Here is a 19,731-nt window from a genome sequence, read left to right as displayed (position 1 = left end):
TCGTATTAAGCGGAGAGGAGAGCATGTGTGACGTGGACCGCCTGTCTGTAGAATGGTGCGGGTGGGTGTTGTAGTAAATGGCCAAGTTTTGCATCAGCTGCTGGGGGTACTTGTAGGGCTCTGAAAACACCCTCCGTGGCACCTACGGTGATTAAATAAATTAACTGCCAAGCTCCTCCCAGCATGGTTCCCGTTGTATAGTAGGTGCTCAGCAAATGGCAGCAGTTACCCGGTTGTGTATAATGCTGTCCTTTCATCCACCCCCTAGTTATTTATCGAGAGCCTGCTCTTTGCCGGGCACTGGTCACGATATGGTAGGTACTGCAGGGAATGGAAAGACCAAGGAAATGCCTTCTTTTCCGGGAGCTGGTGCTCCGCTGTGGGCAGCCGGGCGCTGAGTAAGATGATAGGTGACCCCATACTTTGAAAGAGCGTAAGTGCTGTGAAGAGAAATGGATGGAGGGGCTGCTGGGCTGCTGATGGGAAGAGAAGGATTTGCAGTTTTAACGAGGGTGGTCGGGATCGACAGGTAAGTAGAGGTTAGGCGGATCTGGGGTTAAGTCCATCTTTACTACTAACTATTTGGGCGACTTTGGGAGAATTGCTTAACCTCTGGTCCTCGATGTTGACATGCTATTAAAAGATGATGAGGAATCTGCTGCATAGGGCTAAATGAGATCAAATGGGAAGCATGATGCCTGACACCTGACTCCCAAGGGAATGGGGGTCCAGTCAGTGCCCACGGAGACACAGGCCTGTTGGAGGTGGACGCGCTCACTTTGTTCAGGAGGAAGGCTGCGGGTAGAGAAGAGAGTTTAATGTGGGTAGGGGGAGCCCCAGGAAGAAATGGGTGGCGGGAGTTTCGGCTGTGAATGTGTAGGGCAGAAATGGAAGCATCGAGGTTCTTTTTTTCTTCCTAAAGAAAGTAAAAGACTCATTTTCTTGGCTTTGTGTTTGACAAGTCTGTCACTAATTGATTCTGTAACTTTATTTTAGTGCTTGATCAAGAGTTTTACAGTCTAGTTTTGGGGAAGTAAAACATGTTATGTGTGTAAATATGCATATACAGAGAGAAAGTGAAAAGTAATTGCTAAGTAGATTTTCTTTAAAAGGGAGGAGTGTAAGTGCTAGAAGCATCTGGGAGAAGGAATCGGCTGCAGTTGGTGGATGATCAGGGAAAGCTTCTTGCGAGAGTGCATTTGATGGGAGTCCTGGAGTGGGGTGGGGTGGTCTTGTGTTGGAGGAACACGACGTCTCCCAGAGGATGTCCCATAGCGCCACCTAAGCCATGGCAGGTGCTCTGGATAGGGAGGGGTTTAAAGGTGAGCGAGTTGGCAGAAGCATCACACCCTGTCATGCACTTGGAGGGTCACAAGGCCTGTTTACCCACGACAGTTCCCATCAGCCCTGAAGGGAAGGGACCTGTTGAAGTGTGGAGCCTGCAGGACCGGGTGACAGGTACAGCCCCGCAGCAGGCTCAGGGGTTTGGGTGCTGCCAGCTCCTTCTTCCAGCTCCGTCTTCAGGGAGTGGAGCTGTTTCTTGTCTTCGTGAACATATCTGTGGAACGTTTGGAGGTCATTCAGCATATTTACTATATTTCTCACACCAGCCCAGATAGAGAAATAACTAATGAGGATTACACAGTTCGGGATCTCAGTTTCCACCTTTTATTTCTCTTTCCTCTGTTGCTTGCTTATTTTGTTTCTGTGAACTGCTTTATAGTGTTTTTATATATAATGAAAAAGAATTGTCTTAAAGGTTGAAAATGGAAACATCTTAAAAATACTGCCGTTTCAACAAAGGTCTTTCCTTTCCTCTCCCAAGGTGTATTACCCAAATTTGGGATGGATGTGCATTGACGCCACCGACCCAGAGAAGGGGAACTGGCTGCGGTATGTGAACTGGGCTTGCTCAGGAGAAGAGCAAAATTTATTTCCCCTGGAAATCAACAGGGCCATCTACTATAAAACTCTAAAGGTAAGAATGTCAGAATCAGTCTGCTGTTAGTTGCTCTGTGTGCATTTTTGCAAATAGTGTCCTTAGTTGTGACTGACAGTAACGGTTTTGCAGACCTTGAAAGGATCGCATCTGACAGTGGTAGGCACATCACGGTCTCTGCTTGAACTGGCTAGTCGCCGTCTCTGCATGTGCATCTGGGCAAGAAAGCATGAAGTTCTGTTAAGTAATCACATGTTGCAACTTTGTAGATGCTCATGAGTTAAGCATCTGGCAGCTGCTTCCTCCTCTTAAGATGACAAATGCATTAGGAACTGTCTGATGGGCAGATTTAGTCAACTGCAATAAACTGTCCGTAGCTACGGTGGTCCATTGTTGAGATGCACAGAGTAGGACAGTCATTTTGTAGGGTTTGCGGTGAGGTCAGAGGTCACTCAGTAATTGTGGGAGGATAGTATTAGGAAGCGTGGAGTGTGGCTGCATTTCTGCACTAAGCAAGCCCCTCTTTGTCTGCCTTGTCACGTTTTCTCTGGAGGCAAATCTGACTCACTGTGCATAAACATGTTCTGGAAGGCAGCGTCTTGAGGCTCTAAAGATAGATGATTGCTGCTTTTTGAAATAGATACATTTGCTAAAACTGCTATAAGGCAAATTTCTCTTTATTCACTTACTTTCATTAAAAATGTCATGGATTGGCCCTGCCTGCTATGGCTCAGTGGTTTAAGCGCTGGCCTGTGAACCAGAGGGTCTCTGGTTTGATTCCCAGTCAGGGCACGTGCCTGGCTTGCGGGCCAGGTCCCCAGTAGCGGGTGCACGAGAGGCAACCACACATTGATGTTTCTCTCCCTTTCTTTCTCTGTGTTCCTTCCCCCCTCTCTAAAAATAAATAAAAAAAATATTTAAAAAAAATGTCATGGATTGGGGGACAGTCCATGGAAATTATTTCTATGGAGTTAAAAACTCTAGTTGAGCAAGCGTTTAAGATGATGGGCAGCATTGTGGCATGCCGAATTTGCCTGTCTGGTAGCATTAGGGCTTCTGGAAGTTCAGTGAGCATATAGCTGCCTAATTTTCCTGTCACCTTTAGCCAATTGGACTTGCCCTCTGCCTCATATATACCCGCATCCTGGCCTTCAATTCCTGTAGGAACTACATTTTCTCATTTAAAACTTCTACAACCTTCTTTCTCTTTTCTTCCTTCTCTATTGTAGCAGCATGATTTTCTAGCAGGTGTAACTGTACAATTTTGTTACGCTGGAATTTGAAATTAGATTCAGGAATTCATTGTGTTTCTCAGATGAATTTGAAGTGAGGGTTACACCTGGCTGAACCAGTGAGGCAGAATCCTGTTGGGGAGGAAATGTAGGGGGTTAAATCTGGCGCAGTCAAGGGAGTAGAAATGAGGTTCCAAGGGAGATATAGGGCACTTTGAAGTTTCTTCATGAGGTTGTTTGTCTCTGATAGCAAGTCTGAGACACCTTGAGAAGCAAGAGAGAGAGAATTTGAGAGAGTGAGGTCCGAAGCCTGACTTCTGGATTCCATCCTGGCTTGCTGTGGGGCCCAAGGCCAGTCGCCTTTTTGTGCCTCAGTTTTATTAGTAAGGTTCAGATAATAATAGCATCGACTTCATAGGGTGATCATGTGACGTCATAGGGGATTCCAAGTAGAGCTCTAGTGCTCATTAAGTGCTAGATAAATGGTAATTGCTGTTTTCGGCGGGGTGGTGTGGGGTCATAGTTAGGGGTGGGGCCTGTAGCTGACTGCTTCTGAGCAGGTTTTGGCTTCGAGGTGTGTGACCCTGAGAAGTAAATTAAACTCTGTCTTAGTTTTTTTCTCTGTAAAAATGGAGGTGGTAGTGAAAGTGGTACATGTGGCTGTGGTGAGGACTCAGCAAGGTGATGTGTATAGGGTTCTGCGAGGTGTTCCCTGTCCACCCCAGTTCTCCCAGTTGCTGGCTAGCTGTCCTGCTGCCGTGGTTCTGGCCTGTCTTCGTCCGCAGTAGCGCAGTTCTGGTCTTCGCAGACACCCGTTCCCGACCTTTGATGTTGCTCATGCACCCACAAGACCTTTCAGGTTTCTTGCTAGTGATTATCTGACTACAGATTAGGCTTTCTGTGGGTTAGACTTTGTAAATAAATGACATCTGATGTTCTTCTGGGCACTGTGTCACCTTCTCAACTATCACCCAGGTATTTGGAAAATCCCAACGCTGGTTTTGTTTGTAACGTGATTAAAAACTATTTCAAATTTCTGGAAGTTAACTGTTAGCCTGCTCTCCACTCATTCTTCTCTTTATTAGTTTAATAAATATTTATTGTCTAGTATGTACCAGGTATTCTTCCACAGTAGTGAACAGAACAGGTAAGATCTCTGGTCTTACGGAACTTCCTATTTATGGGGGAGGAGGCAAGTGAATAAGTAATCAAAATAATTTCAGATAATGGTAAGTGCTTTAAAGACCATCAGATGTGATGGGACTGGGTAGGGGGAGGGCTGCTGAAGCTCTGGGGGGTCAGGGAAGACAAGACATAAGGCACCGCAGTGCCATGTGTGGCAGCCCCAGGGAGATCTCTGCTGGAAGAGCCGTCCAGGAAGACAGGCCCCACAGAGGCAAAGATGCTGCAGTAGGAATAAGATAGAGCTTTTTAATAAGGACTGAAACAAAGGCCATTGTGTCTGGAGCAAGGGGAGGAAGGGTAAATGAGGCTGGCGAGGCGGGCAGGGGCCCTACCAGGTGCACTGGGTGGTCAGAAGGGAGAAAGAAGTGTGAGTTTTGGTTTTCAGTTCAGTTCACTCATTTGAGAGTTGAGGCTTCTAACCTGTGACTTTTAAAAGGTCACATAGGGGAGTAGATTGTGGGTGGGAAAGCATGAATGTGCTTTTTGTGTTCCTGTTAATTCCAGAGGATTTTATTTTGACCTACTGTCGGAAATCTTTGGAACCCTTGCCTCTACCTATTTGGTCTGTTAGAATTTCAAGTTCATATGTGTTGGTGTTTCGAGAACAGAGTATGCTTGATTATATAAGGCCTGTCAGAACCCAGAGGAACAGCTGAGAATGTTTAAAGTTTTTCTGTTTATTTTTTTGTTAAACATTGAAATATAATGTATGAAAAAAAAGAGGTTGTTTGGACTTTGGATTTTTAAAAATTTTTTGTCTTATTTTTTATCACTTTTTAAATTGTTATTCTATTACAGTTGTCTCCATGTTCCCCCCTTTGCCCTCCTCTGCCCACCCCACCCCCCATTTCCACAGTCAGTTCCCTCACTATTGTCCATGTTTGTGGGTCATTCATACACGTTTTGTCTAGTTCCTTCCTCTTCTTCACCATTATCTCCCTTCCTCCCTCCCCTCTGGTCACTTTCAGTCTGTTTCATGTTTCCGTGCCTGTGGTTCTAATTTTGTTCATTAGTTTATTTTGTTTATTAGATTCATCTTTACAGGTGAAATCATACGGTATTTGTCTTTCACTGCCAGGCTTATTTCACTTAGCATAATCTTCTCCAGTCCATCCATGTTGCTGCAGAAGGTAGGTGTTCCTACTTTGTTTCTGCTGTGTAGTGTTCCGTTGTGTAAATGCACCACAGTTTTTTGATCCGCTCATGTACTGATGGGCCTGTAGGATGTTTCCAGCACTTGGCTATTGTAAATAGCACTGCTGTGAACATAGGGGTGCGTAAGTTCTTTTGAATTGGTGATTCACAATTCTTAGGGTATAGTCCTAGCAGCAGAATTGCTGGGTCAAAAGGCAGTTCCATTTTTAGTTTTTTGAGAAAATTCCATATTGTTTTTAATAGTGGCTGCACCAGTCTGCATTCCCACCAAAAGTGCTCTAGGCTTCCCTTTTCTCCGCATCTTTGCCAGCCCCTGTTCCTTGATTTATTAATGACAGCCATTCTGACAGGTGTGAGGTGATACCTTATTGTGGTTTTAATTTGCATCTCTCTGATGGCTAGTGATGCTGAGCATCTTTTCATATGTTTATTGGCCATGTGTATGTCTTCCTTGGAGAAGTGTTTATTCAGGTCCTTTGCCCATTTTTTAATTGGATTGTTTGTCTTTCTGGTGTTGAGTCTTAAGAGTTCTTTATATATTCTGGAGATCAAACCCTGTCTGATGTTTCATTGGCAAATGTGTTCTCCCATATGGTCATTTCCCTTTTCATTTTGATGATGGTTTCTTTAGTCATGCAGAAACTTTTTAATTTGATGTAGTCCCATTTGTGTATTTTTTCCTTTATTTCTCTTGCTCTAAGATATATCAGCAAAAATATCGCTACATGGGATATCTGAAATATCCTATGTTTTCCCCTAGGACTTTTGTAGTGTCCTGATTTATTGTTCTCTTTTATCCATTTTGAGTTTATTCTAGTGGATGGTGTAAGTTGGTGGTTTAGTTTCATTTTTTTTGCACGTACTAGTCCAGTTCTCACTGCACCATGTATTGAAGAGCTTTCTTTACTCCAGTGTATGCTAATGCCCCCTTTGTTAAATATTAATGGACTGTAGAGACAGTTTATTTCTGGGTTCTGTATTCTGTTCCATTGACCTATGTTCTTAATGCCAGTACCAGAGTGTTTTGATTACAGTGGCCTTTACGGTACAGTTTGATATCGGGCATTATGATCTTTCCTACTACATTCTTCTGTCTCAAGACTGTGGAGGCTGTTCTGGGTCTCTCTTGGTTCCCTGTGAATTTTTTGAAGTCTTTGTTCTGAATCTGTGAAATATGCCGTGGGTATTTTAGTAGGAATTGTGTTGAATCTATAGATTGCTTTGTGTAGTGTGGACATTTTAATGATGTTAATTCATCCATTCCATGAACACAGTGTATGCTTCCATTTATTTGTGTCTTCCTTAATTTCTTTCTTTAGTATTCTATAGTTTTCTGAGTATAGGTCTTTTACTTCCTTCGTTAGATCTATTCATAGCTACTTTATTTTTCTTGTGGCTATAGTAAATGGGATTTTTCTCTAGTTCCTCTTTCTGATTATTTCATTGTTTGTGTACAAAAATGCCATTGATTTCTGAATATTGACTTTGTATTCTGCTCTTTTGCCAAATTCACTTATTAGGTTGAGTAGTTTTTTGGTAGGGACTGTAGGGTTTTCTACATACACTATCATGTTTCTGCAAATGATGACAGTTTTATACTTCTTCCTTTCCAATTTAGATGCCTTTTATTTCTTTTTCTTGTCTGATTGCTGTGGCTAGAATTAGCAGTACTATGTTGTGTAAGAGTGGTGAAAGCGGACACCCTTGTCTTGTTCCTGATCTTAAGGGGGAAAGCTTTTAGTTTTTGACCGTTGAGCATAATGTTGGCTGCACGTTACTCGTATATGGCTTTTATTATGTTGAGGTTCGCTCCCTCTTTTCCCACTTTGCTGATTGTTTTTGTTATAAATGGGTGCTGAATTTTATCAGATGCTTTTCCAGCATCTATTGACAAAAATACGAAACGCTTCACAAATTTGCGTGTCATCCTTTCACAGGGGTCGTGTTAATCTTCTCTTATTGTTCCAATTTTAGTATATGTGCTGATGAAGCAAAGGCTGATTTTATTTTTTGCAGGTTTATACTTGCTGTGTTTAAGAACAAACAATTTCCTTTAAAGTTTTGACTTATAAAAAGAAAAAACAGTACAGAAACAATCATTGATTTAAATAGATATATTATTTTCTTCTTCATAAAGATTTGTTACCTGTACAGCTGTTTCAATGTGAAGTTGGGAAGTATATAGCCCAGTAAGATAATGATTTTCTTAGTTGCTAACAGTTTTGAAGGTTATTCAGTAGTAAACATATCACATTTTTTTAATCTAGCTATTCATGAGGTCATTAGCCATTTAGAAATTTTATCATATATTTAGGTGAAAACAGATTCTGGTATGGTTTTACCTTGTGTGTTTTGACAAACAGAAGGGTGCCCTCCTGCATAAAGAGTTTGTGTTGGTTCAAACCTCACGCGGTCGCTAGGACAGTAGTGCTCTGAGGACTGGAGTGCAATGACCACGGAAGCTCAGGCTCGGTGTCCAGGAGGTACCTGGAAAGCGTCCGATGCTGTCTTCCCCCAGTGTTGTGCTTATGCTGTTGGGTTTGGAATAAATCGGGAGTACATTTTTTAAAAGATTTTATTTATTTGTTTTTAGAGAGGGGAAGGGAGGGAGAAAGAGAGAGAAAAATAGCAGTGTGTGGTTGCCTCTCATGTGGCCTCCACTGAGGACCTGGCCTGCAACCCAGGCATGTGCCCTGACTGGAATTGAACCTGCAACTCTTAGGTTTGCAGCTCGCGCTCAGTCCACTGAGCTGTGCCAGCCAGGGTGGGAATATGTTTTTTACTCGCTACTTTCCATGTTCTTCTTACTTTGGTTTATTTAAGTCTTTATGTATTTCCGTGAACTCTAATCATTTCCAGTGTTTTATGATACCACCATGTCATGAATATGTAACTTAACAACAAAAAATAGAGAAGAAAACTATATATTTTGGAATCATAAATGGTTTATTTAAATAAAAAGCCTATTTCAACAGAAACAGATTAGCTCATTGGAGTGCCAAAAGGTATCTGTAATGGCTATTTTAACTCATGACATCTCATATGCAGATAATTCTGTTGCTCCTCAAACTTTTACTAAGTTTTAGCATTTATTGATGATTTTTGCCTGAATCAATTACTAATGTGATGATTGCCAAGTGGTGATTTTCTAAATCCATTATTTAAAAAAATGAATTTATTGGGGTGATACTGGTTAATAAATGATATAATTTTCAAGCGTGTAATTCTTTAGTTCATCATCTGTATATGTATTGTTTACCATCCAAAGTCTAGTCTCCTTCCATCCCTATTCCCGTTTACCCTCTTCTGCCTGCCTCCATTATTTCTTTTTAATTGATTATTTGGGATCTGCCTTAAGGACGAACTTTCCTTATTTTTTTGCTCATTTGTTCATTCATTCATTCCTTCATTCCTTCATTTATATTAGTATGGACTCATTGATTCTTATTTTATTTATTTAATTTTTTAATTTCATTTTCATTGTTCGAGTACAGTTTTCTGTCTTTTACTCTCATCTCTGCCCACCCACCCACCCCTCCCCACCTCCCTCCCATTTCCACCCCCCTAGTTTTTGTCCATGTGTCCTTTATACTTGTTCCTGTAACCCTTCCCCTGTTTCCCTGAAATTCCCCTCTCCCCCCCCTCTGGTTATGGTCAGCCTGTTCTCTATTTTAGTATCTTTAAATATATTTTGCTTGTTTGTTTTATTGTTTAGGTTCCTGTTAAAGGTGAGATCATATGGTATTTGTCTTTCACTGCCTGGCTTATTTTGCTTAGCGTAATGCTTTCCAGTTCCATCCATGCTGTCTTGAGAGGTTGTGAAGAAAAGGGGATCCTGTTGGTGAGATTGCAGACTGGTACAACCACTATGGAAAACAGTATGGAATTTCCTCAGAAAACTAAAAATGGATCTGCCTTTTGACCTGGCAAATCCACTGCTAAGATTATACCTACGGATCCTAAAACGCCAATCCAAAAGAACCTGTGCACCCCCATGTGCATAGCAGCACGATTTATAATAGCCAAGAGTTGGAAGCAGCTTAGGTGCTCATCAGTAAATGAGTGGACCAAAAAACTCCAGTACATTTACACAATGGAGTTCTATGCAGCAGAAAGAAAGAAGAAGCTCCTACCCTTGGTAATAGCATCATTGATTCTTACTTTATTCATTAGATTTTAGGCGGGATGTCACCTGTGAGAGCCTGTTGAAACTTTTTGAACAGTGGAGTCGTGAGAGGAACCAACGGGCCATTTCCTTAAACTCTGTTTCGGAGTGTCATCTCTGCACTCAGTATGTTGTTTTTCTTGAGGGCCTAGTTCTAGGTGTATTCTAGGTGGTTGGTGGTGTATGTCCTCACTACAGACATGGCTGTTAAGAATTAATGTTTTAGGAGTATAATACACGTGAGGTGTTGTTACATATTTCCTTCTAAATTTTTAAAAAATTAAGTGCAAATTTTATTAAGGATTTCCAAGTACACATTTCAAATTTCTTGAATGGAGTAGAACTATTCTGGAAGCGGAGAAATGGCGGAGATGAACACTGAAACCCCAACTTTATTAAGAGAACATTCCTTCAGAATTTAAGTTGTCATCATGTAAACTCAGCGTGTGGTAGGTACAGAGGGCAAGACGGGAGTTGTCCTCGGGCGCGAGCAGGTTCTTCCCGAGCCCGGATAATATGCTGCCAGGAGGCTTGTGAGCCCACTGCCTTTCCGTGGTGTAATCAGCGGTGACTCTAGAATGTGCAGTGGTATATAGTTCTTCCTTATCATGCTTAATGTGCTCTTGGAATCTGGTAATGAGATTTAAGCACTTCTCTTTCCAAATCTCCTGGTTCTTTCTAATTGTGCTTTAAATTTCACGGGCAGAATTTCAGCTAGATTTCATGGGCAAAATGGTTCTGGGTTTGTTTGGTTTTTCCTTTTGCGTGGGTTAGTCGTGACGCTTTGACCAGTAAGATTCGGCAGCATACGGCAGTTCTGAGTTTAAAGCGATCTCGTTTAGTCAGATCTTTAGACCGCCTTGCGGATCCCTGAGAGGAGGTTGGCGGGAAGTGAGGTCCTCCCTCCAGCAGAGGGTCCCTTCCCGCAGCCGCCCGGCCCGCAGGAGCCCTTCCTGCTCAGCTGGGCTCGGGCTGGCAGCCCCGCCCCGCCCCCGCCCCACCAACAACCACCGCTCTGATTGGCCAGGCCCCTGTCTCTTCTCTCTCTGCAGCCAATCGCGCCGGGCGAGGAGCTCCTGGTCTGGTACAATGGGGAAGACAACCCCGAGATAGCAGCTGCGATTGAGGAAGAGCGAGCCAGCGCCCGGAGCAAGCGGAGCTCCCCGAAAAGCAGGAAAGGTAGGAGTCGCGCCGCAGGTTCCCTCTCTGCTCCTGGGCTGGCCAGAGCCGGGCTTGGGCGGAGTCTGCAGCTCTCGGTGACCTTTTCCGGACCGGCTGCCGGCGTGATCTGGTCCCCCTCCCCCCGGGCCGCTGCTGAATCACGGCTCCGGACGCCACTTGGGCTCTTTTCTAAACTTGGGGCTGGGAATCCGGGCGTGGAAAAGTGCGCGGACCCCAGCGAGGTCTGAGGGCTAGTTGTCACCGCACTCGACGTCAAAATAGCTGGACTTGCGGGCGGGAGCAGCAGCCTGTCCCTTCAGAGCGGTGCACTCCCGGCATATTCTTAGCTTTTTGTGCTATTTGCCAGCGAACGCGTCATAAAAATGTGTGCCTACAGTGACATTTCCAGGTCCGCAGATTCGATGCCCTTGTGTCCACCCGGACTGTGCGGTAAGGGCCGGGCGCGCTGTGGCTGACGAGCTCGCGTTACCGGGAGGGTAGAGAGCTGGCCGCGCTGGGCTGCACACTGCGACTCCGTGCGGGCGGGCTGGTCGGGGACTGACACTACTCCACACGGCCGGGCCCTGTCACTGGGCGTCACTCTGCGCTGTTCCGCGGCGCACCCCGCCCCNCCCGCGCCGCCCCCCGCCCCCCCCCCCCCACCTCGGCCACGCCACTGCGCTCCTCTCCGGGATGGTCCGGCCACTCTTCTCCATCCCACTCCACGCCGAGGCCAGGCCGCGCCACGCAACATTGCAACACTCTTAGGGGGAGGCTAAGGTCTTAGCAGGGCAGATCTTCCTGAAATTAGGCCATTAACAAAATGGAAGTTGAAGAGCGTGCTGTTTTGTCACTTTTGACTCGACTCCAAGAGTTTTCTTTTATGATGTTTTCAACCCAAGGTAAAGCGTAGTCACCTTTAGTAAAGGGAGGGGATCCTGGTAGAAAAATAGTTTGGTTGGATGTATCATATTTCTAGCTGGCATTTTGACACGTTTTGGGGGTTTTTTTTTTTACGGAAGAATTTTAATGTGAGTTTGTGAATCTTTTGTAGAGTGTAGTTTGACTGTATGCCAGGGCGCAATATGGCAGTTTCTTGCTAATAAAAACCGTCTTATTTTTTGCTCGCCTTAGTCTTAAGTTAATTTTTGTTGTTATTTGAACTTATGAGTCACTGTTTATTAACTTAGTGTACATTGCGAAGTGATCTGTGGAAGTGATACTGCAAATAAAATCACAGCATAAACTTGGTTTTGGAAAAATGTAAAAATAGTACTTAAAAAATGTAGGCAAGAAGTCCTTTTTGGTTTTTCCATCACATACCCTTTTGTATTTCACAGTGTCATGTGAATACAACTAACTCATCCAAGGAACAGTTTTAGGCCTTTTACTAAATACATGTTCTTTATTTATTGCAGTGATTTTGTTGCTGTTTTAGTTCATTGAATACATTGTCCTGAGTCAGATGACCAGGGCATAGAAAATTCCCAGGGTTTGATTTTTGTTTGTTTCTTCTTCTTCTTCCTTTTTTTCCTCTCGCTGTTGTAACTGGGTATTGCGGTTTTATTGACATGAGGCTTAGTGCATAATTGTTTACAAAGTGTTCACATAATTCAACCTGTTCCTCTATTTAGTGTTCGTTGTGTTTATAACTAATGTCACCAGCCTTTCTTTCCAGGTAAGTTGAGATTTGCAGGGGTTGGAGTTTGGGGGGAAGGGAAAATGTTTACCCTCTGCTAAGCATAACTTACTCATATATTGAAGCATATTTATAGCTTAATGGAAACCACTCTAAGACTTTTCCCTTTGGCATACTTTGGCATGCATATTTAAAACATTTTATTTTGCTTTTTGCTTTTGCTTTTCTTTTGAATTTATTCCTTAATTTTTTAATCTATTCATTTGGCTGAGTTTGGGAAAAAGAACTGAAAATAAACCTTTTGTTTATTAGTGATTAATGAACTTACACATGTTCATTTTCATATCTGTGTAAATTACTGAGTTTTTATATTGAGTTAAGTAGTTCATATTTCTTTTTATCCTGCTATTATTTTTATAACAACTCTGAGCAGCATATAACCCACTGAATCTTAGTTTTTAATTAAAATACTTGAGCGAAGCTTACTCTTGGAACTTAGTCTGTTTTGAACAGCTTACTGGTAAAAAGTCATGTTTGAACTTTATGACCTAAAATTTGGAGAGCTTAAATAATGAGTCAAGCTTTTTTGTTTTTAAGTCAAATACTCTGGGAAAGCTAATTTATAGCTTGCGAGGACCTGAAATGGGGAACTTTTTATATGAACTTGCTTCTGTACAGGTCTTCTGTGTGTGTGACCTCAGCCATTTTAATATCTTTTCAGTCAGTGATGTCAGTGAGTAAATCAACATAAATGTCACTCAGTAGCAGTGTTAACTTAGTATTTCTGAAAGCCAGATGTTGAAGACACGCGGGCTGACAGGTAGATTGACAGTAGACCTAACTTCCCTCTGAGGCAGGCAGAGAGAAACAGAGGGCTGAAATCCGCGTAGTTCTGGGCTCAGCTCCTTTGCACAGCAGCTGCTAGGCCTACAGCTGTGCGCGCATGTGGTGCCTTTCAGAATTCATCAGTTTGCTGGGGGGTCATGAGGCGAGTTCTGGGCAGTGAAAAGTCCTGATTCCTTTCCATCGGAGGGGTCCCTTCCTCTCTGTGTCTCTGTCTCACAGCGGTTAATGTTTGTTAAGCCCCTGCTGTGTGCTAGGCATTCTGCTGGGTGGTGCTGGGCAGTGACTCTTTTCAATGCACCTGTAGTCCAGAGACAAACGTTAAATCAGTAAGTTGCTGATCAAGTGCCTAGATGCTTGGCATGGAATAGGCTTGCAATAAATATTCGTTGGTTGGCAAAGACGCACACAAACCTGTAGCGAAGGAAAAGAACATGGTGTTGTGAGAACACAGTTCGTCTTGTCTCTGACCAGGGAGCGTGCGCTTTGCCGTAGGCCAGCGATGTACACACCTTGGGCATTTTAAGCTAGAATTTTGGATTCAGCTTTGTAATGCAGTCTGACTTCTTACATGTCCAAACAGGAGAAGTCCCTTGGATGGACAGATGAAACTTTTCAGGTGTAGCGGAAGGGAGGGTTTTTATTGTCGGGTGTTTTCGATTGTTTTAATTTGAACCATAAGAAGGTTATAATCTGTAAAGTAGCAGAAGGGCCAATTTTGGGTGCATTTACCATCTTTTCCATTTCAGTCTTTTATTTGTTAGTGTGCAAAATTGAATTTGTTTGTTAGCAATAAACAATGACTCTGGGCAAACCTTTTTTTTTTGGCAAATGTTCTAATCAAGTCTAATAGAATATAATGGCAAGATGTGTTGTTGCCCTTCCCTCTCTTGGCTACGTAAGAGCCCTATATGAAATTATTTTACCCTAGATAAACAACAGAGGCTATATGCAAATGGGCTTAATGGAAGGAATGAAAAATGCAGGGCCCCTCAGTTTTTACCAGGTGACTAGGCGAATTGTGTCACCCCTCCGGGGCATCGTTTTCGTAGCTTTGAGAGTGGGTGCCTGACGCTGACATGGCCGGGCCTTGTGCTCCTTAACCCTGCTGGGCTACTGTCTGGGCTACTGTCGGAGCAAATGAGACAATAAAAAGGGAACAGCTCTGTGTGGCCTGTGAGTCGTGGTACTTAGGCCACTGACAGAATGCAGTGGACAAAGGAACCACCGAGTCTGTGACTCGTTCCATCAGCCAGCAATCATGGGTGCAGTTACGGAGTCCTGGTGGGAGATCAGAAGACGCAGTGGGTCTCTCCCTCTTCCTTCCCATGGCAGGGCCTCACTCTGTGCCCAGTCAACTCTTTGAAGGCCCAGTTCTAATCTGTTGACTTTCCTACTCACAGCAAATTAGTAGAAAGTTAGGGAGGGAGGGAGGGTTACTTGCAGCAGCTAGTAGCTTTGTTGCGGGTAGCTGAGCAGTGAAGAAGACGGAGAATGTGTAACGAGTCAGGAATGAGCTACAAGAAGCACAGTTCCTTAAGCTTACTTAGCAGGTTCAAGTAGTGCTTTATAAAAACTGTAAGTAGTCCCTGAGCCTGTCAGCTAGTTTATAGTATTTATCTAGGTGACCTTTAGGCACCACGGAACAGTTAAATTATAGTCAGCCTAAAAAGGAAATATTTCATCTGTCTCTACAATCAAAATCATTTGACTGAAAAACCTTGCTATTGTGACGAACACTCAAGTTCTTTGTACGTGTCTGAAGTTCTTTTTTCAAAGGCAACAAAGCCTGTAAAAATTTATAGTCACTTTAGGGAGATAAGGGATCCACAAAATCACTGGGTCTGAAGTTGTTTATTTTATCACATTTTATTTATGGTTTTTACCTTTTTTAAGTGCTGGACTAAAGGACCATTGATGTCGAGAGAAGGAAAGGGGAGCTCTGGGCTGGGATGGCTGGGGTGTCTTTGTCTAGATGGAGGGGTAGGACGGGGCATCTCAGAACGGAGAGAGCAGGGGGCAGAGCAGAGGGGCCTTAGGGGCTGGGAGCAGGTCAGAGGGTTGTGGGTGTGAGGGTGGTCTGCCCCCCAGTCACTTCACAAATGAGTGCTGTGTCCACGTTGAGACTGAGTCTGGGTGCTGAAGTGCCAGGTCCCTGCTGTCAAGGAACTGACATTCTAGAGAGGGAGGGAATCTTGCAGCAAGATGAACAAGACAGGTCTCTCTAATGTCACTAAAGTCTGTGTGTGTGTGAAGTATGCCGTGACTGTAGATGGCTTTTTGGAGGCTATGACATGAATGATACAGAGTGGGATCCATCAGGTTCTAGGGGCTGAGAGCTCCAGGAAGAGGGATAGTTTGGGTGTTACTATTAGCATTTTGGGAAATTTATTGCTGGGGCGGTGCCTAGTGAGGGCTACCTGGTAACTCACAAGAGTATTTTTGAGTTATGAAACTCAATGCTGCAAATAGACACCTTGGCTTCTCTTCCACCAGGTATTGCATTTGGTGTATGGATTGGTGGGGAGCATTGGAGAGATGGCTCAGAACTACCCAGCGGGGACCTTAACCATTTTATTGCAGGTCAGACTTGTACTGGGTGTTTTCGTTGGGGTGGATGGGGTCCAGGATAGGGAGGGGCTGAGCAGGAGCCTTTTGGGAGAGGAGGCCATGCTGCTTCGTGGTCACAGAGCGGAACTCAGTGGGAAGGACCTGTAGGAAGGAAAGTGAGGAGGGCAAGAAAAGAGTGCGTGAGGTGGGGAAACGAAAACTCAGAGACATGAAGTCAAGGACACTGGTAGAGAACAAGTAGAAATAGATGGATGCAGCAAGAGGCTCTGATGGAGATGCAGAGCCGTGAGCAGAGGTGTGTGGCACTGTTGCCAGATGGTCATGAGCCCGGCTGGTTGCTGCTTAGTCCTGAGCGCCCCCACGGGCACTCCAGTTAGCCTGGGCTTCTGTGGTGTCCACACCATCTTCGTGGTTTGTGCCAGCCCTGACGAGGATGTGGAAATGAGTGAGGTGGGGTAATTTGTCTAAGTGAATGTCAGCCGGAACCCCAGCCCAGGTGTTCCATGCCCATTCCTCCACAGAGAACGCAGCTGCCTGTCCACTCTCCTGTGTGGTGGGCAGCAGCAGAAATGACAGCGTGGGTGCCATCGAAAGTTAAAATTAGCGATGCGTTTAGTAAATGCAGAGAACAGGCCGGCCTCGGTGGAGCTTGCTGTCTTTCCCTTTCATAGCAGTGCACAGCTCTTCCAGGTTCCCTGGCCAGAGCCGAGGGGCAGAAGCCTGACTGTGGTGCCTGTGGATGGTGGCAGACCAGTCCTGAACCTGCGGCCCGGGGGTGTGGTAGGCAGGCCCGCTGTCCACTCCTCATAGGTGCTCACCATAGCTCCGGTTGGCGGGGGCTGGAGCTGGGTGGGGGGCAGTTGGAGGTGGCTGTGTTTCTGCGGAAATGTCACCCCAGCAGCGAATGCTGTACGGCTGGCTGGCGAGACTGTTGCCTTAGACCCTCCCTGTAGCCCTGCTGCCTTGTAGTTGAGTGGTGTCACTGCTGAGCACTGGTGTCCCATCCCCGATGGTCACCTGCCAGGTGGTCTGCTGCTGCTGTTGCTGTGGTCTGGTTTTGAAAGCTCAGAACAGTTTTAATATTTTCCTGACAGTAAGAGTCAGAATTTCTAAACTTCCTAATTCTGCTGCTACCGAATTGCCCCAAATTTAGGTAAATCAGTTGGTCAGTGTTTTTGCTTTGTGCCTTTGATCCTTATGTTATAATCTTGTTACAAGGAAATTATGTGGATTAACTAAAAATTTCCAAAGCATTTTGCAAAATGTTTACCCATATTTTGGTGAATGACCTTAAAAAAATCCCGAAGTAAACCATGATTGAAAACATCAGAATTGAGTGAACTCAGAAGCATGCTATGTTCTGTCTGTACCCAGGGGTGGTTCCGGTTCTCCTACCCCTGTGTAAATTGGAAGGTGAGACTTGACCTACTGTAGAAAAAAAGTTTGATTATGATTACATTTTCTTTTTTTTTAAGATTTTATTTACTTGTTTTTAGAGAGGGGGAAGGGAAAGAGACAGAGGAGAGAAACAGCGTTGTGCAAGAGAAAAACAGTTGCCTCTCACCATGTCCCCAACTGGGGACCTTGCCTGCAATGCAGGCATGCGCCCTGACTGGGAATCGAACCAGCAACACTTTGTTTTGCAGGCTGGCTTTTCCCTCCCTCCCTCCCTCCCTCTCTCTTTCTTCTTTCTAAAAATTTATTTACTGTTTTACAGAGAGGGGGAAGTGGGGAGGGAGAGGGAGAGAGCAAACATCGATTTATCGTTCCACTTACCGATGCGTTCATTGGTTGCTTCTTGCATGTGCCCTGGCTGGGGATCGGACCTGCAACCTTGGTGCATCTGGACGATGCCATAACCAACTGAGTGACCTGGCCAGGGCCTGAAGTTTGTGTTACTAATGTTAATATTTTGGGTGATGTTTAGGGAAGCTGAACGACATGTAGAAGCGAGAGTTATTTGAAACCTACTGCTGTTTCTCAGAGTGAAAAAGATAGAACTGGAGGCAGCCATCTTTTTTAACCACTCAGATTAAACCTGCTGTGCACTCCTCACAGGTGCTCACCATAGCTCCGGTTGGCGGGGGCTGGAGCTGGGTGGGGGGCAGTTGGAGGTGGCTGTGTTTCTGCGGAAACCCATGTCAGGCATTACAAGAATTCTTGGCCAGATTCGTTCATTGTGCTGTATTTCGGTATGGACATACCTTATAATTTTACATTTATCTGCACATCATGTATGTGACGACGAATCATGCTCTCTGTTGGTGGCCGCTGTGCTGGCAGTTGCTGTCATTTCTTCAGCACGTCTCGCAACTGCCTGGTGCTGTACTTGGGGCTCCGGGTGAGAACAGTGCCCGGCTTAGGTAGTTCCAGTTAGGGTTTTTGATTTATGAGGGTGCAGAAGTAACAATGCATTTGTCACAACCTACCTACGGTAAGCTGTGGTGTTTGGCAGGTTAAACACATTCTTGACTATGGTGTCTTCAACTTGCTACGGGTGTGTCAGGAAGTGACCCCCTTGTGAACGGGGCCCATCTGTACATCACTGCTCATCTCTCCAGTGGCCCCACAGAGCAGTGAGCGGTGCCCTCTGCGGGCGAGGAAGCTGATGCTCAAAGAGGGCTCACCCAGCTGCTAAATTACTTGGCTTGGCCTAAATCCAGTTTTCATTCATGATGTTTCTAAGTAGAATAGTTATACCGAGTAAGTAGCAGTGTTTTAGAAGACTATGCCAATGATCCAAGATGAACTTTCACTACTTACTTCAGAATCGCCCGCTTTAATCCTAAATACGGCAGTATAATGTGATGAAGGGACATCTTCGGTATCAAAGCTCTGTTAGGATGAGAACCGGTCCTTTCCGCTGTTCTTGCTTTGGAGGCTCATGGACTGAACAGACTGACTACGTTCCTTCAGGCGCCTCAGGCAGCTTTAAAAAATGCTGACAGATTACGTTTTATTTCTTGCTGGCTGTTGTCTGTTCTTTAACAACATATTTGTTGGTTTGAGCTTCTTATGAATACTTAATTTCTCTTAAGCTTTATATGATTTTTGAAACCAGTTGAGAAACCACGAGAGCAGAGCGAGGTGTTGCCTCTGCCGACTCCTACGCAGAGCAGGCGGCGGGTCTGGGAGGGCTGAGCTCCTCGTGGTGTCTTCCTGAGGATTTCGGGACCGTGGCATTCAGCCGCCTCCTCTGCACCGGTGTGCTTTTTGTTGGGGATGGCCAAATGCTGAGAACGACCGAGTCAAACATAATTTTTAACATTTTCATAAGCTGAATTTTATGGATCTTGAACATGTTGTAATTAACATACACCCGAAGAATTAAATATAGAAACTGTAAGTGCAGTTCTGATTTGTGGATATAATTGAGTTAAATGGTGCTTGTTATTCATTTCTTTCACTTTAATAAAAGATAGGCTTTTGTTTATTTGTTTGTTTGGTCAAATGCCTATGGGGGATAGCTGTTTATTTTTTCCTTTAAGGGGAGCTCATCTGACTGTTGGAAGTGGTACTGTCGTGAGAGGCTTTGTTTGGGGTGAAGTGTGCCTATTCTGGCGACCTGACTCATCCCTGAGAAAAGCACGAAAGGAAGTGAGGAGGGGAGAGGAGTTGCCCCGACCTGCCTGTGCGCGCTCTCGAGTTTCCTAACGAAGGGCGGGGGCTGCTTTCTTAATTGTATTCATCTCACAAAGAGTCTTTAAGATGTATATATGTTTCTAAAATTTTAAAAACTTCTCGAATTTGAAACAAAATGTAAAATGGCCTTTTCTACCTGAAACGTTTACTGAGGTGACTTTATGCACTTGTTCCTTAAAGGTTTGGTCAGCCGTGGTAG

At 44.4% G+C, this 19,731-nt stretch overlaps 1 protein-coding gene and 1 non-coding gene across 5 annotated transcripts in view; one reads left to right on the top strand and one right to left on the bottom strand.

The window, feature by feature from the left end:
* PRDM2 (PR/SET domain 2) overlaps positions 1-19,731 on the top strand; it is a 118,057-nt gene that overhangs the window by 42,115 nt on the left and 56,211 nt on the right. For all 4 annotated transcript variants that reach the window (XM_037045191.1, XM_037045190.1, XM_037045188.1 and 1 more), the window contains exons 5-6: positions 1,826-1,978; positions 10,729-10,855. In XM_037045191.1, the coding sequence (XP_036901086.1) occupies positions 1,826-1,978; positions 10,729-10,855 (280 nt within the window). The remainder of the gene's footprint in view (positions 1-1,825; positions 1,979-10,728; positions 10,856-19,731) is intronic.
* On the bottom strand, positions 7,404-7,505 carry LOC118986401 (U6 spliceosomal RNA). The gene has a single exon (XR_005066370.1). It is a non-coding gene; the product is annotated as a U6 spliceosomal RNA (small nuclear RNA).

The sequence above is a fragment of the Sturnira hondurensis genome, unplaced genomic scaffold (assembly GCF_014824575.4).
Source record: "Sturnira hondurensis isolate 20B ecotype Veracruz unplaced genomic scaffold, ASM1482457v3 Scaffold0004257, whole genome shotgun sequence".
Lineage (NCBI taxonomy): Eukaryota > Metazoa > Chordata > Mammalia > Chiroptera > Phyllostomidae > Sturnira > Sturnira hondurensis.
The sequence above is the reverse complement of the archived record's forward strand: the minus strand, read 5'-3'. Positions and strand labels throughout refer to the sequence as shown.